Source organism: Anguilla anguilla, chromosome 7, assembly GCF_013347855.1.
Source record: "Anguilla anguilla isolate fAngAng1 chromosome 7, fAngAng1.pri, whole genome shotgun sequence".
NCBI classification, from domain to species: domain Eukaryota; kingdom Metazoa; phylum Chordata; class Actinopteri; order Anguilliformes; family Anguillidae; genus Anguilla; species Anguilla anguilla.
The window spans coordinates 647598-670093 of NC_049207.1; the positions used below are offsets into that span (position 1 = coordinate 647598).

General features: G+C 48.8%; 3 protein-coding genes across 4 annotated transcripts in view; all 3 read right to left on the bottom strand.

Annotated features, from left to right (window-relative positions):
- lpcat4 (lysophosphatidylcholine acyltransferase 4) overlaps positions 1-2982 on the bottom strand; it is a 9904-nt gene extending 6922 nt beyond the window's left edge. Inside the window, exons 1-2 of the mRNA XM_035426125.1 lie at positions 953-2982; positions 142-505 (exon numbers count right to left, since the gene is read on the bottom strand). Coding sequence (XP_035282016.1) covers positions 142-505; positions 953-1042 — 454 coding nt within the window. The 5' untranslated portion in view covers positions 1043-2982. The remainder of the gene's footprint in view (positions 1-141; positions 506-952) is intronic.
- Positions 2983-4232: 1250 nt separating this feature from the next.
- On the bottom strand, positions 4233-8390 carry LOC118231253 (ER membrane protein complex subunit 4-like). Of its 2 annotated transcripts, none has more exons than XM_035424904.1 (6): positions 8215-8390; positions 7130-7273; positions 6379-6472; positions 5281-5434; positions 4450-4610; positions 4233-4356 (listed from the first exon to the last, which is right to left on the bottom strand). In XM_035424904.1, exons 2-6 carry the CDS (start codon positions 7228-7230, stop codon positions 4321-4323), a joined length of 546 nt encoding a protein of 181 aa, XP_035280795.1. In that variant the 5' UTR covers positions 7231-7273; positions 8215-8390; the 3' UTR covers positions 4233-4320. The 2 variants fall into 2 exon arrangements, with proteins under 2 accessions (XP_035280795.1, XP_035280794.1); XM_035424903.1 differs by having other exon boundaries at positions 8190-8383.
- A 1559-nt stretch (positions 8391-9949) lies between these two features.
- si:cabz01101003.1 (ubiquitin carboxyl-terminal hydrolase CYLD) lies at positions 9950-22254 on the bottom strand. Its single transcript, XM_035427176.1, has 17 exons — positions 22152-22254; positions 21561-21639; positions 21290-21479; positions 20318-20593; positions 19363-19590; positions 18768-18873; positions 17350-17663; positions 16947-17112; positions 16435-16576; positions 15126-15248; positions 14134-14225; positions 13406-13469; positions 13082-13247; positions 12352-12460; positions 11520-11638; positions 10637-10844; positions 9950-10206 (listed from the first exon to the last, which is right to left on the bottom strand). Exons 3-17 carry the CDS (start codon positions 21467-21469, stop codon positions 10022-10024), a joined length of 2478 nt encoding a protein of 825 aa, XP_035283067.1. The 5' UTR covers positions 21470-21479; positions 21561-21639; positions 22152-22254; the 3' UTR covers positions 9950-10021.
- Positions 22255-22496: the final 242 nt, after the last annotated feature.

Below are 22496 nucleotides of genomic sequence, written 5' to 3' on the forward strand. Positions count from 1 at the left end.
TGTTCCCAAATTCACTCAGCCCTTCACTACTTCCCTTGCTTCAGCTCACGCTCCATCCTTTCATACTGCTCCCTCCCTCCCTTCTTCTGTCCCTCCCTCCCCTCTCTCTCTCTCTCTCCCTCTCTCCCTCCCTGGTCTTACCCCCGATGACGGGCAGCGTGGCGTTCTCCGAGCGGGACACCACCGTGGGCAGGCCGGTGGGCAACACCACCAGGATGTCCAGGAAGCTGCTGTGAGGCCCGACGGCCAGCAGGGGCGCTTCCTCCGGAGCCGCCTGCCGACCTTTGACCCTGACCCACAGGAAGCCCAGAGAGAAAAAGACCGCACGGCTGAGCAGGAGGACTGGCGTGTGGAGCAGCCAGCGCCGCCACCCCTGGATCGGCTGTGCCCGCTCCTCCTCCGACAGCCCGGCGAATCGCAGGCGAGCGATCGGCCACATGATCAGGAAGAAGAGCGCCGCCAGTCCCACACGCAGAGGGAACAGCACTGTACCCAACACTGCCGCCTGTGGACAAACACAGCATCACACTCACTGAACGCTGGAGTCTCTCTCACATTCTCTCATTCCTTCTCATACACAATCTCATTCACATACTACACATACCACACGGACACAGATGGACACACACATACACACACACACTATTATAAACAAATGTGAATATTCTGCCAGCTGCTTCTAAAGAAATAGACTGCTGTAAGGACCTATTCCCTGCTAACCCCTGGACAGCTGCATGGTCTAAAGTTTCAAATTAAAATTCCATCCAAGCACATATCAAACACAAGTGAGTGCTCAACGAATAACGGAAGGTTTCACTCATCGTAAACCATGCATGAACAAAGGCGAATGTGTACATTAGGCACAGCAATACCACCTGGCGTGCCTTTCAAAGGTGTGCCTTAAATTCCCTTGTGTAGCACAAACAGTCGTGCAGCTGCTTGAGGTTCTTACCCGGACTTTCTGCGCGGTGGTCAGCTGCAGCTCGTGCACGAACGGGTGAGGATATCTCCGCGTCAGGTCCTGTCTGTCACGCATCTCCATAGCGACGCTCCAAATGTTGACCAGACGACCAGGAGGTACTTAAACTCTCTCGAATTTGTGCCGCTGTGTTGGCTATACAGTGTTCCCTACTATGAACGTTTTTACAGTTAAACGACGACTTAAAATAATAGGCCTACTTTAAAATATAGACTTAGCCTATGTCGTACTTGTTATCTTTCCGATTTTTATACGAAGATGGAAGCACACTTGCCAACTGTATAACAGGTTAAACAAAAACAATACGAACCGCAATCACATAAAATGGCACAAACTAAGAAAATGTTCTGTCGTATCCGTCTCATACCAGTCTTATAAAACAATGCGCGTGTTCAAACTGCTATAGCAGGATTGTTCCCAACGGGTTCTGCTCTCAGATCGGAGTCCCTCACATTGCAATATGACAACAAAGTTGTGTAAAGGCAACTCTTTATCGCCGTGCCTGAGCCCCCACGCCCACTCACAGTTTGCAGGTCTGACCGGTTGTGGCAATCACATCCTTAACCTGTACATACATTCATGCTGTCTCACTCTGTGACTAATGAAATGTTTTGAGTGGTTAAAACTTGGTGTACCGGTCCGGATGGTTTAACAAGTAAAGACGAGGGACACTTTGTTTCCCCTATTGGTAATTTGCTTTTTGATTCTATTAGGCTACACAAGCATAACTTTTCCTAACTTAATCCACCATCAACGTTTTTGCCAGTTTGTGGGTCGTCGTGTTAGATTCGTTGATGTGAATGTTGAATGTGATGTCGCTCGAGTGTTTAATTTATGCCTGACGCTGGTGCTCATAGGGTTTCGGTTTTTGAAAAGCTGGACGGCGTCAGGTCTTGGTCAAATGTTAGGAGTGGGTTGTGTGAACGGTATGCCTAAACTGCACGCGTTTATGCACACAGGCCGGCGGCGAGCGGGACGCTACTTTCCTGTATCTGTGATTTGGCACTCGCCCTGCGTCGGCTCCGCTGTTAGTTCTCTCGTCGTGTCTGAGGTAATAAATCATTAACGTTTATTAAGCAGATTGCTTGAGGGACACCTGCGACGCAATTGCGCTGATCACCGGAGGCGGAGCCGGAATTCCAAGCCACGGCAACAGTACGCTTAATGGCTGCCGATTTGACTTTACCAGTTGACGGACAATTTGTGTGAAGAGTGTAATGTTTTTATTTATATTTACACATCAGCCCCCACCGACCCACCTGCTCTCCATACAGGAGATCCGCGGGTGCATTGTGGGGGTTCAGATGCTTTAATAAAGTGGAAAGTCAGTAATGATCTGTGAGATGCAGGCTCTGACTGGCTGTAGAGGACACACTTTGTTCAGAACTGATATTCAGCATCTGAATGGGGGTTCTGGCTCAGTACTGCGGTTCACATGCAAACTGTGTAAACAGTGGCTCTTACTTAATCCTGCTGACCATACATGCACAGCCTGTCTGACAGGCTGGGGGAAAGCTATCATTCCTGTCAGAATTCCTGAGGGTGAAGGTGTATCCCGTGTTGCGGAACAGGTGAAATGTCGCAAGAACATTCCAGCTGCGTGCCTACCTGCCTACACCTGGGGCCGAGGCCCACAGCACAGCGCCCCCGATGGACAGAAGCAGCACTGCAACAGTTTGTATACTTTGTCACCTGCGGTTTGATCATTCTTCTCTTTGGTGGATACTGAATGAACACCATATTAGTATTAGAATGAAGAACACCATTAGTTACTGACAGAGGACATTCATATATTGCTGAAGTCACGACAGCAGCTATTGCACGTATAGGATTCTACACTTGGACTGTGATTGCTTGTACAAATAAAAATGCATCTTTTAAAATGGGGAATACATTATAGATTTTTGTAAATGTATTTTCCCTTATTAAAATACCTCACCCTTTAGTCTGTAGATTTATGTTTCCCTCTAATCACACCCACAGCAAAACCAGGTAGAAATTATGGCCTCTCCAAGAGCCACAGAAGGGCACTAAACTGCACAAGAGCCACAGAAGGGCACTAAACTGCATAAGAGCCACAAGAAGGGCACTAAACTGCACAGAAGGGCACTAAACTGCACAGACGGGCACTAAACTGCAAAAGAGCCACAGAAGGGCACTAAACTGCATGAGCCACAGAAGGGCACTAAACTGCATAAGAGCCACAGAAGGGCACTAAACTGCATGAGCCACAGAAGGGCACTAAACTGCATAAGAGCCACAGAAGGGCACTAAACTGCATAAGAGCCACAGAAGGGCACTAAACTGCACAAGAGCCACAGAAGGGCACTAAACTGCAAAAGAGCCACAGAAGGGCACTAAACTGCAAAAGAGCCACAGAAGGGCACTAAACTGCACAGAAGGGCACTAAACTGCAGAGGTGCACGCCCATAAAACCCTTTTGATTGACACAGTGCACATAAGTATAATCAACACAATAGGGCTGTGCTAAAGCACAAACATCTTTAATTGCAAAGAGAACAGCAGTTTCACACACAGCCACTAGGGGGCAGCAGTTTCACACCATCAGCAGCTCTCAGCCGTTATCTCTCAGGTCCCAGAGACAAAAGGAACTAAGCTTGCATGTGCATGTGCATGTGCATGTGCATGTGCATGTCCCTGTGTGTGTGTGTGTGTGTGTGTGTGTGTGTGTGTGTGCATGTGCATGTCCCCGTGTGTGTGTGTGCGCGCGCGTGTGCGTGTGTGTGTGTGTGTGTGTGTGTGTGTGTGTGTGTGTGCATGTGCATGTCCCCGTGTGTGTGTGTGCGCGCGCGTGTGCGTGTGTGTGTGCGTGCGTGTGTGTGTGCGGGCACACGTGTGTGAGTGTGTGTGTGAGTGTTTGTGTGTATGTGTGTGTATGTATGTGAGTGTGTGTGTGTACGTGTGTGCGGGCACGCGTGTGTGAGTGTGTGTGTGAGTGTTTGTGTGTATGTGTGTGAGTGTGTGTGCGTGTGTGTGTATGTATGTGAGTGTGTGTGTGTTTGTGTGTATGTGTGTGTATGTATGTGAGTGTGTGTGTGTACGTGTGTGCGTGCACGCGTGTGTGAGTGTGTGTGGGTGCGTGTGTATGTGCGTGAGTGTGTGTGCGTGTGTGTGTGTGCGTGTGTGTGCGTGTGTGTGTGTGAGTGTGTGTGCGTGTGTGTGTATGTATGTGAGTGTGTGTGCGTGTGCGTGTGCACGCGTGTGTGTGTGTGAGTGTTTGTGTGTATGTGTGTGTATGTGAGTGTGTGTGTGTGTGCGTGCACGCGTGTGTGAGTCTGTGTGTGTGTGAGAGTGTGTGTGCGTCTCGTCCTGCCACTTGTTCAGAGCACCATGCCTCCGCCCATGATCTCCATCCTCTGTAAGGGAACAGAGGAAAGTTTAAGATGGAGTCCACTTGCTCCTGTAAATGGCCATCAACACAGTGCAATTAACCCAAAACAACCAGTCACCTGGGCAGGTTCAATGAATGCTAGCCAATCAGATGAGTGAGTGGGTAGAAGCCCCATTGATTGACATTTGTAGATGGCCAATGCAGACCCTAGAATGTTTCCGAAGAGGTAGACCAGACCCTGGAGCCACTGTTGACTGGAGCTCTCCAATAGCTTAAAGGCTGAGAAAGACAAAGACACATCAATGAGTCTGGGTAGGAAAAAGTTTTTCTGTTTCTTCACAAACTGGCAGAAGCTGAAGATGTAGACTTACATAAACTGATGATTCAGCTAGCTAGATGTAAATATATGTAACAGTACATTATGTTTAAAACGCACATGTTTGTGTGTGCTGTAGTGTAGTATATGTGCTGTATGTGTAAAGTGTGTGATGTGGTGTAGTATATGTGCTGTATGTGTAAAGTGTGTGATGTGGTGTAGTATATGTGCTGTATGTGTAAAGTGTGTGATGTGGTGTAGTATATGTGCTGTATGTATAAAGTGTGTGCTGTGGTGTAGTATATATGCATTACATTACATTACAGGCATTTAGCAGACGCTCTTATCCAGAGCGACTTACACAACTTTTACATAGCATTTTTTACATTGTATCCATTTATACAGCTGGATATATACTGAAGCAATTTCGGTTAAGTACCTTGCTCAAGGGTACAACGGCAGTGTCCTACCCGGGAATCGAACCTGCGACCTTTCGGTTACAAGCCCAGTTCCTTACCCACTGTGCTACGCTCCGTCCTTATGCTGTATGTATAAAGTGTGTGCTGTGGTGTAGTATATATGCTGTATGTGTAAAGTGTGAGCTGTAGAGCAGTGCATTGTGGGGACACTCACTGGCAGACATGGACATCAGGGCCTGGATGGGCCTCCAGGCCATCATACACACCATCATAATGGGGAAGATGGAGATGGTGTTGCCAGACATGTACATAATGAACAGGTTCATGGGGATCTGCTTTAGGGGACCCAGAGCGACGTCCCAGCACCTCTGCGGGTTAGAGAGGAAGGCTGTGAGCTGTTTTTCATTGTGAGGTAAAAGGCATAGGACAGGCACTGGGATAAAGGCATGTTACACATATAAATATATCAGTTACAGGGGAATTCCATGGCAGGATTTTCTTTTATTCATAGAAGAGCAGTTGTCCTCCTGATTAAAATGGGCTCTCAGATAACTCTCTGAGAGTGCAGAGATATCGCCCCAAACTACTGCTCCAGATACCGGCTTTACCGTGGACTAAAACAGGAGGGCGTCAGACAACGGCAGTCACAAGTTGCCACGCCTACTGAATACAAACGTAGGGGCTGGGTGTTGCTACTGGGCCTGGAAGCCATTCTACTCACAAGCAAGCTAGCTACTAAAGAAAGAAAATCTAGGTTTACATGCTCAGTCCAGCTTAATTAAACGGGCTTAGCGCTATACATGCTCAGTCCAGCTTAATTAAACGGGTTTAACGCTATACATGCTCAGTCCAGCTTAATTAAACGGGTTTAACGCTATACATGCTCAGTCCAGCTTAATTAAATGGGCTTAGCGCTATACATGCTCAGTCCAGCTTAATTAAACGGGCTTAGCGCTATACATACTCAGTCCAGCTTAATTAAACGGGCTTAGCGCTATACATGCTCAGCCCAGCTTAATTAAACGGGCTTAGCTGTGATCTGAATAGCTGCAATTTACGCAGTTGCCTGGTAGCAAGCTTTCAGACAATCACAACTGGTGAAATCTTTGGTTGTCATAACAAATCCGGCAAGAGCAGATGTTTTTAAAGAGTACCGGTGGTGAGAGAGAATGGGGGAGAGGAGACACGGGCGTTAAACCAGGCAAGAAGAAATGCAGTTTACACTGTTACAATTCCCTCTCAGGAGAGATGATGTGGATATTGTCCACAGAGTTTGATGAAGCAGAACAATGAAGAGAAAAAATTTACTCACCTTTTCCACCAGATTTCTGTCAGTCTCCTGGACACTTGTGTCAGGAACCGGCTTGTCCAAATATCCCACGGGGTACAGAGAGTCCCCGCGATTCCTGTAGCGTAAAGAACCTGTGAGAGTACTGACCCAGGATCAGCTGAGCAGGCCTGAGTACTGACCCAGGATCAGCTGAGCAGGCCTGAGTACTGACCCAGGATCAGCTGAGCAGGCCTGAGTACTGACCCAGGATCAGTTGAGCAGGCCTGAGTACTGACCCAGGATCAGCTGAGCAGGCCTCTGAGTACTGACCCAGGATCAGTTGAGCAGGCCGAGGTACTGTGGGTGTAGGTGTGGGTGTGGTTAGGGTGCGGGTGTGAATGTGGTTAGGGTGTGGGTGTAGGTGTGATTAGGATGTAGGTGTGGGTTTGGGTTAGGGAGCAGGTGTGGGTGTAGATGTTGTTAGGGTGTAGGTGTGGTTCGGGTGTGGATGTTGTTAGGGTGTGCTTAGGGTGTAGGTGTGGGTGTGGTTAGTGTGTGGGTATGGGTTAGGGTGTGATTAGGGAGCGGGTGTGGGTGTGGATGTTGTTATGGTGTGGGTGTGATTATGGTGTGGATGTTGTTAGGGTGTAGGTGTGGTTCGGGTGTGGGTGTGAATGTTGTTAGTGTGTAGGTGTGGGTGTGGTTAGGGTGTAGGTGTGGATGTTGTTAGGGTGTGGGTGTGGATGTTGTTAGGGTGTGGTTAGGGTGTAGTTAGGGTGTGGGTTGTGCTAACCTGCTGCTCCCCAGACTCAACTCCAGAGCCCACTTCATCCGCCTGGCCCCGGCTCCTCCTCGTGCGGACAGTGCCCCGCCCAGTCCCCCTGCAGCTGCCATGGCAACCACAGGCACAGTCAAAGGTAAAGGAATCCCAAAAGACCTGTTCCAAAGAAAAGCATACACCTGCAACACCTCATGTTTGGCTGTAAGGGGACATTCTGATGCAGCGTAGATTAAGGGCAATGCATTCAGCACTCCCACAACAGAAAATGCTTAAAAATAAGCGTTTTCATTTGGCATCGCGACACTTTACCGCTACTCTGCACTTTTTAACTAGCTGCCGGAATTCAGACACAGCAATTATGAATGGCAAGAGACGTGAGGTTAAATCTAGTTTCATTAGTTTGCCAATACGCTGACAATAAAAGCTTTGCGGGTTAGGTTAAAAGTATTTCACACTGCTTGACTGCCATCTTCAGTCATTCAACAGAACACACACATTTACATAAAATAATAAATAAATCTTCATTTTAGCCAAGTAGGTAAACTGCGCGTGGCAACTGCAAGTCGTCGTGATGTAAGGGGTGATCATGTGGGTAGCATGCCCCCTATCGGCCAACAACACCTCTTCCAGCGGCAACTTCGTTTCCGCAGAAGATATCCAAACCAAACCCTGGTTAGCTTCATAATTTTAATACGAGAGACGAGTATAGGATGATATGGCCGCTGGCATAAGAGCGCTATTCGTTATGAGCTATATTTCCAAAGATGGACACGGATGCGGATCGGTAGATAACTCAGGGTACCTGGGTTGCTAAGGTAACTAAACATTACAGCAACAAGACTACGACTCAGAATCTATCCGCCACGCAACCAGTCGCGTTAACTGTTTCTGGGTAGTGGTTCTACTATCTAAAAGCTAAAGACGATTCATAACATTCACCCGCTTTTAATGTTATGTTAATGTTACTATCGCTATTAAGCTAACGTTTAGTTTTCCAGTGCTATAGCTCGCTAACCTAGCGGGCGAACCGTTTGAGTGTTTCTCCTATGTTCAAGTCCACATATTTGCTTACCTTGTAGTGAAACAACCGTAATTACCTTCTGGCAAAAGTAACCGTTGATACGTAACCGTACGAAACAGTTAGCTGTTAAATCCAGAGAGGTTTATGGTTAAAGACGCACTTCTCTGACTTCCTGTCTCAAATTGATGACGTTTAACTCGTGCTTCGCGGAGCCTGTCGTATACTTTAAGCGTCATTACCAAAGCCACCTGTGTTCGACTTTTTTTGCGTGTTCTCTAAAGCTAAAGGACCGTCCGTATTTGTGTCTCGTTTCTCCATTTGTGAGAGATGCTGCCTGTAAGGAAATCAACAAACTTAAACTGGCACCAGAGAAACATGAACCACTCACTTATTTCAGGGGTCAAATGACGTGCTTTCCTATAAAAAAATCATGCATTTTGTTTTCCTGTCCCTCATGAAGAATTCAACACAATGACCAAAGCCATTTCAAATATGCTGCAACAACTCGTTAAATCGCAACATGGTTTTGGAGTAAACCGTCATAACAGAAATAAAATGAGGCAGTGTTGTATTACTACAGAAGAAATGTAACAAATACATATAAGAAAAAAATAATCCCTAAGAGTTATATTTTATTGGAACTCATTAAACCAGGGGCATACATGCTGGAAAGCATGGATGGTACCCTTTAAATACTGCATTCATAACAAATGCTGCACATCATCTCTCCAGCAAACTCTTTTATTTCAAAGTTTACCAGCACTGTTGGCTCATTCTGTGAACAAAATTATAAAAATGCATTTTATTTCCTTCCTTCTTTTTACTCCAATTATACTATCACTGATGTACTCCAGTTTTTTAAAAATTTTAAATTAATATTATTACAGGTAGTGATTGTGGACGGGGGTGGGGGGGATGTGGGGGGGGGGGGGGGGGGGTGACAGCCTGGTCACCCATCGTCCTTCAGCATCACTTCATTCCAGTGAACTGCAATAACACAAGACCTTCGACCACAACATCAGCATTTCACAAATGTGCTGCAATATAAAAGCTATTTGCTTTACATGTATAAGAATAGATTTGTAAAAAAAAAAAAGTCATGCAGATCCTTTAAAAATCATAAAATACACATGAAAAAAAAAAAAAAATCTCAATCCTGTTGCATACATGTTATACTTATCTATGGATATAAGAATATAATACAGCTATTTATAAAATGCTCTGTGTTCAGTTAGGATGGGGTCAAAGAGACACTGACAATACATCATATTTCAGTATGAAATGGATGAACCATTGAACAACAAAAACTTCGCATTTAAGAGTATTTGTTGATGGTATGGAGGAGGTCTGTTGAATGTGTGTGTGTGTGTGTGCACATGTGTGACTGTGTGTGTATGTTTGTGGGAATATTGAGGTTGTGTGTGTGGGTTTATATATGTATATACAAGTTTTTGTGTGTTGAGTGTGTGTGTGTGTGTGAGTGTGTGTGTGTATGTGTGTGAGTGCTGAGTGTGTGTGTGAGAGAGTGTGTGTGAGTGCTGAGTGTGTGTGTATGTGTGTGAGTGCTGTGTGTGTGTGAGTGAGTGTGTGTTTGCTTGTGAGTGTGTGTGAGGTCTGAATGTGTGTGTAAGTGCTAAGTGTGTTTGCGCATGTGAGTGTGTGTGTGAGTGCTAAGTGTGTGTGTGTTTGCTTGTGAGTGTGTGTGTGTTTGCGCATGTGAGTGTGTGCGTGTGAGTGTGTGTGAGTGCTAAGTGTGTGTTTGCGCATGTGAGTGTGTGTGCGTGTGAGTGCTAAGTGTGTGTGCGTGTGTGAGTGTGTGTTTGTGTGTTTGCGTGTGAGTGTGTGTGTTTACGCGTGTGAGTGCGTGTGTGTGTGTGTGTGAGTCACTTGTACAGGCTGAGCTGAGGGCAGTGGTAGAGACACATGTAGGCATCACAAAGCAGCCGGCGGGCGGCGCCATGGAGACGGGCGGGGTCCAGGTTCCCAAGCTCCTGCTCCGATAAGCTCAGGTAGCGGCTCACCTCAGGACACGCCGTCACCTGCGGCACGTTGAATCCATTCTCTCCACCTAGGCAAGGTATGGAGGTAAGAACCACACTGCATTCCAACAGACACACTGCACTCTGTTAGAGCCACACTGCACTCTGTAATAGACTCGCTGCACTCTGTAACAGACACACTGCACTCTGTAATAGACTCACTGCACTCTGTGACACACACTGCACTCTGTACCAGACTCACTGCACTCTGTACCAGACACACTGCACTCTGTACCAGACTCACTGCACTCTGTAATAGACTCACTGCACTCTGTACCAGATACACTGCACTCTGTACCAGACTCACTGCACTCTGTACCAGACACACTGCACTCTGTACCAGACACACTGCACTCTGTGACTGACACACTGCACTCTGTACCAGACACACTGCACTCTGTTAGAGACACACTGCACTCAGAAGTACACTAAATACCTGACCACACCCTGACCTCTCACCTTCCCTGTCAGCCATGCTGTCAAAAAACAGCCAGTCAGTGGGGAGGGGTCCATGTTTCACAAAGCTCACATAGTGGCTGGTCTGGATGCATGTGACAGCAAAGAGAACCAATCGCTGGCGAGTGCCATGCACTGATCCCGCCCACGGGCCTTCAGGCACGCTCAGTCGCTCTGGCCTGTGTGATACACGCTTTCTATGACTGTGTACCTGGGAGAGAGAGAGAGAGAGAGAGAGAGAGAGAGAGGGAGGGAGAGGTTGTGGGGAGGAGAGAGATTTAACTGCAGAGAAGACAGTAAAGTTAGTCACCATGTTGGTAACAGCACAAGTGATTTTTTGGGATGCAGGGAGCCCACATGTGGTGGGGCAGTTAGCAGGTATGCTACAGGTATAGGAATTCCCAGTTATAGGAGTTTCACTATCTGTTATAGGTATTCTGTTATGTGTATGTTACAGATGAGGCAATTACCTGTGTGTTACAGGTGTGGCAATTACCTGTGTTTTATAGGTGTGACAGTTACCTGTGTGTTACAGGTGTGGCAGTTACCTGTGTGTTATAGGTATGACAGTTACCTGCGTGTTACAGGTGTGACAGTTACCTGCGTGTTACAGGTGTGATAGTTACCTGTGTGTTACAGGTGTGGCAGTTACCTGTGTGTTACAGGTGTGGCAGTTACCTGTGTGTTACAGGTGTGGCAGTTACCTGTGTGTTATAGGTATGACAGTTACCTGTGTGTTACAGGTGTGACAGTTACCTGCGTGTTACAGGTGTGACAGTTACCTGCGTGTTACAGGTGTGATAGTTACCTGTGTGTTACAGGTGTGGCAGTTACCTGTGTGTTACAGGTGTGATAGTTACCTGTGTGTTACAGGTGTGACAGTTACCTGTGTGTTACAGGTGTGACAGTACTGTTTGAGACAGCCAGGTGTGATATCAGGGTCCTTGTAGCACAGATTACACTCCCACTCTGCCACAGACTGACAGATACTGCACTGCCTGAGAGCTGGAGAGACAAACCCAGTCACTACACCTTTACACACCTGTTACAAATACACCCGTTAAATGCACTCACATCACACAAACTGCTACAAATATGTATATATGACAGTGTCTGTGTGACAGTGACTGTGAATGTGTGACAGTGTGTGTTAGAGTCTGTGTGTTAGTGTCTGTGTTAATGACTGTGTGTTTGTGTCTGTCTTAGTGTCTGTGTGTTAGTGACTGTGTTAGTGTCTGTGATAGTGACTGTGTTAGTGTCTGTGTGTTAGTGTCTGTGTTAGTGACTGTGTTAGTGTCTGTGTGTTAGTTACTGTGTGTTAGTGTCTGTGTGTTAGTGACTGTGTGTTAGTTACTGTGTTAGTGTCTGTGTGTTAGTGTCTGTGTGTTAGTGACTGTGTGTTAGTGTCTGTGTGTTAGTGTCTGTGATAGTGACTGTGTTAGTGTCTGTGTTAGTGACTGTGTTAGTGTCTGTGTTAGTTACTGTGTTAGTGTCTGTGTGTTAGTGTCTGTGTGTTAGTGACTGTGTGTTAGTTACTGTGTTAGTGTCTGTGTGTTAGTGTCTGTGATAGTGACTGTGTTAGTGTCTGTGTTAGTGACTGTGTGTTAGTGTCTGTGTTAGTTACTGTGTTAGTGACTGTGTGTTAGTGTCTGTGATAGTGACTGTGTTAGTGTCTGTGTGTTAGTGACTGTGTTAGTGTCTGTGTGACAGTGCCTTACTGTGGTCCAGCAGGTCAGTGATGTCCAGGCAGAGAGAGGGGATGATGGCGTCATACATCTTATAGTCCTTCCCAAACCTGGGCATGAGCAGGGGCAGGCAGGAGGGAGCCTTACACAGGAAACAGCTCACAGTCAGTCACAGAAACACAGGAAACAGCTCACAGTCACTCACACAAACACAGGAAACAGCTCACAGTCAGTCACACAAACACAGGAAACAGCTCACAGTCACTCACACAGACACAGGAAACAGCTCACAGTAAGTCACACAGACACAGGAAACAGCTCACAGTCACTCACACAGACACAGGAAACAGCTCACAGTCACTCACACAGACACAGGAAACAGCTCACAGTCACTCACACAAACACAGGAAACAGCTCACAGTCACTCACACAACACAGGAAACAGCTCACAGTCACTCACACAGACACAGGAAACAGCTCACAGTAAGTCACACAGACACAGGAAACAGCTCACAGTCACTCACACAGACACAGGAAACAGCTCACAGTCACTCACACAGACACAGGAAACAGCTCACAGTCACTCACACAAACACAGGAAACAGCTCACAGTCACTCACACAACACAGGAAACAGCTCACAGTCACTCACACAGACACAGGAAACAGCTCACAGTAAGTCACACAGACACAGGAAGTAGTGGGACTGTGTAGTTGTGTGGTTGTGTAACTGTGCAGTCGTGTGATTGTGTCACCATGGTTACCTCTGCAAACTTTAGCCCAGCGTGGTGGAAAGAGGTTTCCAGCAGGGCCTGCACTGTGGAGACTCTGAGGCAGGCACCCCGGGGGGAGGGGCTTGGGGAGGAGGGTGGGGCTGAGGGAGGGAACAGCTGGTACAGGTGACATTCCTGAGTCTGGAGACTGCCTGACCTTTGGACCATAAACAATAACATAAAGACCTACACCAACGCTAATGGCGATTTTAACACTACCATTAACACTGACACCAACACGAATGCTAACACTACCATTAATGCTAACACCAACACTAATGCTAATGCTAACACTACCATTAAGAGGTACGTCACCTTATCTTCAGAAGTGGCTCCACTCTGAGCAGCTGGAACAGGTTATTGAGGAATTCCTCTGGGTCTGAAAGGGGGGGTAGAGGGGGCATCTTCACACCCAGAACAACTACATTCAACAAAATACCTTTCTGTAAAACTAAAACATAAAAATAAAAACTTGTTCGGAACGTGCATTCGCCTCCAGATTCCCTGCCATATTCCGAGGCAGAGTAGGAATGTTCTGGAAACACTCTTCACACCTGGGCAGGTAGGCATGGCCTCCGACCGTAAACACAAATCACCCTCCAATCTAGAGGACAGGTGGGTACAGACAGGGTGGGGAGGAGCCGTGGGCACAGACAGGGTGGGGAGGAGAGGTGGGTACAGACAGGGTGGGGAGGAGAGATGGGTACAGACAGGGTGGGGAGGAGCGGTGGGTACAGACAGGGTGGGGAGGAGCAGTGGGCACAGACAGGGTGGGGAGGAGAGGTGGGTACAGACAGGGTGGGGAGGAGAGGTGGGTACAGACAGGGTGGGGAGGAGAGATGGGTACAGACAGGGTGGGGAGGAGCGGTGGGTACAGACAGGGTGGGGAGGAGAGGTGGGTACAGACAGGGTGGGGAGGAGCAGTGGGTACAGACAGGGTGGGGAGGAGCGGTGGGCACAGGCAGGGTGGGGAGGAGAGGTGGGTACAGACAGGGTGGGGAGGAGAGGTGGGTACAGACAGGGTGGGGAGGAGACACACTGACCTTTCTCCTGGTAGGTGAATCCAGTGTCACGGCTCTCTGCTTCCAGAAGTTTCCGTAGAGCCATTGTCTTACTGGCACACACATACCCATACCTGTAAACACACACATACCCATACCTGTAAACACACACATACCCATACCTGTAAACACACACATACCCATACCTGTAAACACACACATACACATACCTGTAAACACACATACCCATACCTGTAAACACACACATACCCATACCTGTAGACACACACATACCCATACCTGTAAACACACATACCCATACCTGTAAACACACACATACCCATACCCATACCTGTAAACACACACATACACATACCTGTAAACACACGTACCCATACCTGCAAACACACACGTACCCATACCTGTAAACACACACGTACCCATACCTGTAAACACACACGTACCCATACCTGTAAACACACACGTACACATACCTGTAAACACACATACACATACCTGTAAACACACACATACCTGTAAACACACACATACACATACCTGTAAACACACATACACATACCTGCAAACACACACGTACCCATACCTGTAAACACACACATACACATACTTGCAAACACACACATACCCATACCTGTAAACACACACATACATGCACGTAGACACACACATACACATACCTGTGAACACACACATACCCATACCTGTAAACACACATACTTGTAAACACACACATACCCATACCTGTAAACACACATACCTGTAAACACACACATACCCATACCTGTAGACACACACATACCCATACCTGTAAACACACACATACCCATACCTGTAAACACACACATACCCATACCTGTAGACACACATACCTGTAAACACACACAAAACCAGACTCACCTGCACAGAGGCACAGACTCACCTGCACAGAGGCACAGACTCACCTGCGCGGAGGCACAGACTCACCTGCGCGGAGGCACAGACTCACCGACTCACCTGCGCAGAGGCAGACTCACCTGCGCAGTGGGTTGACGATGTCGCATCGGAGCAGGTCCTGGGTACGGCTGCGGTTCGGGCCATCCTGTGGCCGAGAGGGGCAAAACAGCACCCAATCCAGAGAACTACAGCAGGAGAACGCACTGAGAGGGAGAGAGGGAGAGAGAGAGACCCTTAGTCAACTGGTCCTGGGACTCACTGAAGTAAATACTAACACAACTAATAATAAACAGTCGCAGGACAGTGACATCCTCCTAGCTCAGAGAATTCGACCAAACACAATTATAATGAAATGAACATAAAAATATTTGGCTTATTGGAAAGAAATTACAAGAATCCAAAATAAACTTAATTGCTATTTGGCCCTAAACAGACTCTACACCATGGCTGACTACCTGACCATGGTGACAGATAGCAAGCAGAGAAAAACCTTGACAATGTACAGACTCAGTGAGCACAGCCTGGCCATCGAAAAAGGCCGACACAGGCAGACCTGGCTGCCCAGAGAGGACAGACTGTGCTCCCACTGCAGTTAGGGAGCGGTGGAGACGAAGCTGCTAAGTTCCACATGTTGTGAGGGAGAATTTCTACCCCAAATTCATAAAAATATGCCCACAATTTGAAACTTTAAATGACACCACCAAAAGCTACCCTATTTAATAAGGGAACACAGAAAATGACCTGGACTAGCCGCAAGCTACGTAACAGCTTGCCACCCACAGAGGGACAACCAGTGAGCATATTAGGATAGGCCTATATTTGTACATCATTTGTTTGGATTTATGTTTATGTGTTCCTTTGTATACGTTCATTCCTTTGTATATGTTCTTGCTTTGGCAATATATCTTGTCAGCCAATAAAGCATTTTGAATTTGAAATCTGAGAGAGGAGAGGGGAGGACAGAGGGAGGGGGAGAGAGGGAGAGAGGAGAGAGAGGTTCCATTTGCCCAGTACAGGCTGCCTTGATTCCTCCGTCCTCGTGTCTCACTGGGCGGAGCGAAGGAGCAGGACAGGACGCGAGGAGGGGAAGGAGCAGGACAGGACGCGAGGAGGGGAAGGAGCAGGACAGGACGCGAGGAGGGGAAGGAGCAGGACAGGACGCGAGGAGGGGAAGGAGCAGGACAGGACGCGAGGAGGGGAAGGAGCAGGACAGGACGCGAGGAGGGGAAGGAGCAGGACAGGACGCGAGGAGGGGAAGGAGCAGGACAGGACGCGAGGAGGGGAAGGAGCAGGGCAGGACGCGAGGAGGGGAAGGAGCAGGACAGGACGCGAGGAGGGGACGCAGAATGGACATAAGGGAAGGGAATGAGGGCAGAGGAGGAGGGGCACCTGAACAGGGAGGCGTCCAGGTAGCAGGAGTTGAGGTGACCTTGAATCCCTCGCTTCCTCCCGCTGTAGCGCTCGCTCGCCTCGTCCCCAAATAAGGGCGGGGTGTGCTCCTCCACCCGCTCACTCACCCACTCCGCAAACGCTGCCAACACACACAACCCCTGCGTTACAACACCTGCGCTACAGCTGCACTACAATACCTGCGCTACACCTGCGTCACCTAACACCTGCGCTACACCTGCGTCACCAAACACCTGTGTTACAATACCTGTGTCACCAAACACTTGCATTACAATACCTGCATTATCAAACACCTGCACTACACCTGCATTACCAAACACCAGCAGTACAGCTGTTCTACACCTTCATTACCAAACACCTGCATCACCTCGTACATGTCTTACAGCACCAGCTGTACCACAGCACATTAAACAAACAGAATGCACAGGAAGACACAGGTGCCTGTCGTGCTGTACTCAAGACATCTGCAAGAAAAAACAAGCTCCACTCACCTATGGAGTTGCAGCGCTCCACCTGATTGGCTGGTGTCTCGGGGGCAGGGAAGCGGGAGTCCCTTCTACAGTTCCGCAGTTTGACGAAAAGCCCCTTGTTGGCAGGGCAACGGAAGTAACGTTCTCCACGGTAACTGCCATCTGTAGCTGCAGCCAGCTCCTGGTCCTGTGCACATAAAAACAGCCTGAGTGTGTGTGTGTGTGTGTGTATGTGCGTGTTTGTGTGTGTGTGTGTGTGTGTATGTGCGTGTGTGTCTGTGTTTGTGTGTGTGTTTGTGTGTGTGTGCGTGAGTGTATGTGCGTGTTTGTGTGTGTGTGTAGTTTGTGTAGGTAAGTACATCACACCATTTCTGACACACATGCAGACAGACAGACAGACACACACACACACACACAGACCTACCAGCTCCAGTCCTGCCACATGCTCAGGGATGCCGTTGATTTGGCCAATCCAGCGGATCACCCCGTACAGGGGCGGGTCCTTCACCTCCACCATTGATCCCACCTCCAATTCCATCTCAAGCACCGCCTCCTCTGCACAGTCACCGCCCACTTCCAGCCCGGTCTTAGAGGGAGACACAGGAGGTGGCGGACGATGTGAGCGTCGGGATTGGTTGGTAGTGGTAGGGGAGGGCGGGGCCTGGGGCATGCTGACCAGTGGAGGTGAAGAATTGTGGGAAGGGTTAATATTGAGTCGGTGGTTCGGAGGTCTTTGTTCTGCAAGAGAGGGGGGAACACGAGGTAAGCCTGACACAGCAGCCAATCACAGGGAGCTCAGTGTGAGGCTGTGCGCCTATTGGCCCTGCCTGACACAGCAGCCAATCACAGGGAGCTCAGTGTGCGCCTATTGGCCCTGCCTGACACAGCAGCCAATCACAGGGAGCTCAGTGTGAGGCTGTGTGCCTATTGGCCCTGTCTGACACAGCAGCCAATCACAGGGAGCTCAGTGTTAGGCTGTGTGCCTATTGGCCCTGCCTGACACAGCAGCCAATCACAGGGAGCTCAGTGTGAGGCTGTGCGCCTATTGGCCCTGCCTGACACAGCAGCCAATCACAGGGAGCTCAGTGTGAGGCTGTGTGCCTATTGGCCCTGTCTGACACAGCAGCCAATCACAGGGAGCTCAGTGTTAGGCTGTGTGCCTATTGGCCCTGCCTGACACAGCAGCCAATCACAGGGAGCTCAGTGTGAGGCTGTGCGCCTATTGGCCCTGCCTGACACAGCAGCCAATCACAGGGAGCTCAGTGTGAGGCTGTGCGCCTATTGGCCCTGCCTGACACAGCAGCCAATCACAGGGAGCTCAGTGTGAGACTGTGTGTTCACTGGCCCTGCCTGACACAGCAGCCAATCACAGGGAGCTCAGTGTGAGGCTGTGTGCCTATTGGCCCTGCCTTACAGAGCAGCCAACCACAGGGTGCTCAGTGTGAGGCTGTGTGCCTATTGGCCCTGCCTGACACAGCAGCCAACCACAGGGTGCTCAGTGTGAGACTGTGTGTTCACTGGCCCTGCCTGACACAGCAGCCAACCACAGGGAGCTCAGTGTGAGGCTGTGTGCCTATTGGCCCTGCCTTACAGAGCAGCCAACCACAGGGAGCTCAGTGTGAGGCTGTGTGCCTATTGGCCCTGCCTGACACAGCAGCCAACCACAGGGTGCTCAGTAAGGCTGCCCAGGGAAGCCCTGGGAACCCAGCAGGTAATGCAGTGCGTAAGCAGAATGGTACTCAGCCTTTCTGTTCTACACAAGCAGGGCTTCCACAGGTAGGGAGCGGCGTTTCAGCAAGTGTGTCTACCTGAAGAGCGAGGTTTGAGCAGGTGTGTCTGTACCTGGAGATACCTTGGAGGCAGGGGACAGGGGGGCAGGTTGAGATGAGGGCCCTGGGCCCGGCTTCTGCTCCTTAAACCAGCCATCGCAGGACCCCACTGACCCGTCCTGCACAGGAGAGAGCAGAGTCAAAGGCACACTATGCAGGAGTTTTCACCCGAAAATACTGTAAAATAAATCATGCACCTTTTCCCTGTATTTGTTATTCTAAACTGTGTTTGGGACGTTTCTGGGCGTGGGTACAGAGCCTGTGGTTTGGGATCAGTCTCCAACGAAGTGTTTGCCGCTAATATGCTTCCGCAATGGCTGATGCTAAGAAGAAAAGTTACAGCAAAGCAAAAATTCAAGCTGACAGGCCTCATTCAAAACCTAGAGACAGCCTTGGAATTGGTTTTCCTCAGTGGCATCAGCTGAAGTGTGGGGATGAAAAGCGAAGCAGAGTTTTCTGTTGAACCTGTAAGTAACATTACTTTTAGCTAGTTACATTAGGCAGCCAGGGGCTCCGACCCCTCCCCCAAACACACACTCTGGCCCACCTGTAGCACAGGGGCGGGGCTAAGCCTCTGACACCTCCCCCAAACACACACTCTGGCCTACCTGCAGCACAGGGGTGGGGCTGGGGGCGGAGTCTGCAGTTCGGGGCAGAATGGGACTCTGGCCGTTTCCATGGTTACCCCCTGCCTCTCTTCCTATGTTGCTGGCGTGGGATGGCGACCGCAGCACGAGGCGACTAGCCGCTACGAACACAGCACACGCCTCTGGGCAGTGGAACAGCTGGTGACCCTTATAGGAGCCATTACTGTTCCCCCGCCCAGCAGCCCAGCCCTATGAGGGGAACAGAGCCATTACAGCATTACCCCATTATCCAATTACCGCATTACTACATTACTGCATTACCGCATTACTACACTACTGCACTACCCCATTACCGCATTACCGCATTACTGCATTACTGCACTACCGCATTACTGCATTACCCCATTAACACATTACTGCATTACCCCATTGCTGCATTACCCCATTGCCACATTAACTCATTACTGCACTACCACATTATCACATTACTGCATTATCCCATTACCGCATCACTACACTACTGCATTACCCCATTACTGCATTACCGCATTACCCCATTACCACATTAACTCATTACTACAGTACTGCATTACCCCAATATGGCGGTCACTCAATCATTTCATGCATTTGCGTCTTGCCATTATATGCTAGTTACATCCAAATCCAGTAAAGCACATACATTTTAAATAAAATGAAGTAGGTCCAGAGACAGGAAGAAAGAAGGAGAGAGTGATGGGAGAGAGAGAGCGCAAAAGGAATGAAACTGAGAGAGAGAGTAATAATTCATCATCCGGCATAAATCAGGCAAACAGGTCTCAACACCTGTATCCAGTCTCAACATCTGTATCCAGTCCACCGCCTTAACAAAAGCTTGAAATCAAAAAACTGAAAACATGAACAGAAAATAAAATAAGAACTCTCACCAAATAAGAGTCAGCAAAAAACCAAAGAACAAACCAGGCTATGTGGAGCTCACCTTCAACTGGACCCCGAAATACACGGCAGTGCTGCCGGTGGCCAGCGTCCCCTGGTACCGCAGAACCGCCGGCGCCAGCTCCCCCGATTGGCCCATCTTTACACACAGCTCCGCCCCCAGAGGCAGGGCAGCGAATCGCTGCAGCTGCTGGGGTCTGACGAACAGCTGGAAACGGGCCTCTGGGTCTGACACGGGCTCCAGCAGGCCCGCAAGGTCAGCGGGCACCTCCAGCAACACCTGCCTGTCCAGCTTCACCAACGAGCCAGAGTCCAGCACCTGGGAGAGAGAGAGGGAGCGAGAGGGAGGGGGGGGAGAGAGAGAGAGAGAGAGAGAGAGAGAGAGCGAGGGAGTGAGAGAGAGAGAGAGAGAGAGAGAGCGAGAGAGTGAGGGGGGGGAGGGGGAGAAAGAGGGAGAGAGAGAGAGAGAGGGGGAGAAAGAGGGAGGGGGGGAGAGAGAGAGGGGAGAAAGAGGGAGAGAGAGAGGGAGGGAGGGGGAGAAAGAGGGAGAGAGAGAGAGAGAGATGGAGAGAGAGAGGGGGAGAGAGGGAGAGAATGACCCTAACCCGGTCCGTCCAATCAGAGCGTAAAGGCGACCGCCTAGGGCTATGGTGTGGTTAAGGGGCCCCCCTGTGCTGTTTTTCTATTTATCATTTTTATTATTTATTATTGTGGGGCCCACTTTCATCATCGCGCCAAGGGCCCCACAGACTACAATCAATCTTCAAACTCTACACCCTGGCAACTGTGTGCTGATGATTTAACTTCTGAATACAAACTGATCCTACATTACTTCCATAACAGACATTTATATTAGATATTTTATCTAAACTTCTAATGAAATTAGCCCTCAGACAGATCTAATGTTTTCTTTCTCTGTTACATGAAGTAGCAAATGACTTCTTTTGGAAGAGGTTACCTTTTCACCTAACTGACTGACAGCCTGACAGCTGAAATGAGGAAAGCCCCTCCTTACCTTCACCCACAACTGGTCCCCCTTCCTGCTCCTCCTGGCTCCGCCCTCCTGCATCACACACAGACTCCCCCGTGCCAGCCGGATGGTGCCTTCCAGCTGGTCCTGTACCCTATGTTCAGACTCCACCATGTACATCTTTTGGGGACGTGGCCTCCTGGTGCGATCAGCAGCTCCAGACATGATTCAAGGTCTAAGTGTGTTAGTCTGAGTGACTGTGCCAGGCTTAAGTTTCAAACTGAATGCGTAAGTTTGTTTGTGGTCAGTACATTACCGTGATCTCCCGGTACAAAGTACACTGCTACTGCTGGTCAGAGGCCCTGCCCATCACCAAGCCCGTCCCACTGAAATACCTGGGAATGGTTCAGATGTTGCAGTGACAGATAGACCATCAAACTGAACGAGGTGGGTTTGTGTTACCTGCTTGTAAGTGAGTCAACCCAGATAACGTTCCGGCCAGTAGCGCTAACAAATAGTACTGCGCCAACTACAAAGAAAGTCTAATCTCTAATGGGCAGAAGTAAGGGTTCTATATCCAATATACTGCCGTGGGAGTTTCAGTACATCGCTACAATCAGTTTGATAGGTGAATATCAAGCTATCGATACCGATAAATAAACTAGCTACACTGAGACTTATAAAATACGCATGATACTTCAGAGGTACTCTTAATAAGGTTATCAACAGCTACAAAGTCAGCTAACTCATTTAGGTAGCTGGCTACATGCTGATAGCGAAATGTTCAACCGCATTGTTACGCTTAATTTGCTGAAAAATGAATCATTCAAGTGTTGCAACTGTATACGGTATAATCGAGACTAATTACATAATAAATTCGGTTAATTATAAAGTTGAAGTCACTTACTTTTATATGGCCATCTTGCAGTTTATACACTTCGAACGCACGCAAAACAAATTCACTCGTATTAAGAAGCAGGAAGCTCTGTGATGGACATGGGCGGGGACAAATGTCGTGCAGGGAAAGTTTAGCTGGTCTTAACTTAGCCCAATGGGAGCTGGTTATGGGTGTGGCTTCGCAGTGAGGGAAATTCCAGCGTTTCTGAACACCCGATCGTGGAAACTCCGTTTCAGGAAACAGGCACATACTGAAGCCTACGTGAGCATGCAGAGTTGGGAAATACCGGTTTAAAAAGTTATGGTCCTACCCAGGATCTTATCCCAATCGCCTGGCCAGGAGGTGGACGTAATT

Excerpts from the sequence above, each read along its gene's own strand:
- si:cabz01101003.1 (XM_035427176.1), bottom strand. The coding sequence starts at position 21,469 with ATGTCTGGAGCTGCTGATCGCACCAGGAGGCCACGTCCCCAAAAGATG. Across the intron at positions 15,249-16,434 it reads CTGGACGCCTCCCTGTTCAG|TGCGTTCTCCTGCTGTAGTT; the intron begins GTGCCCCTCCTC and ends TCTCCCTCTCAG. Across the intron at positions 12,461-13,081 it reads CTGGGCTAAAGTTTGCAGAG|GCTCCCTCCTGCCTGCCCCT; the intron begins GTAACCATGGTG and ends TTCCTGTGTAAG.
- LOC118231253 (XM_035424904.1), bottom strand. The coding sequence starts at position 7,230 with ATGGCAGCTGCAGGGGGACTGGGCGGGGCACTGTCCGCACGAGGAGGA. Across the intron at positions 5,435-6,378 it reads ACAGAAATCTGGTGGAAAAG|AGGTGCTGGGACGTCGCTCT; the intron begins GTGAGTAAATTT and ends TCTAACCCGCAG. Across the intron at positions 4,611-5,280 it reads CCTGATGTCCATGTCTGCCA|CCTTTAAGCTATTGGAGAGC; the intron begins GTGAGTGTCCCC and ends TGTCTTTCTCAG.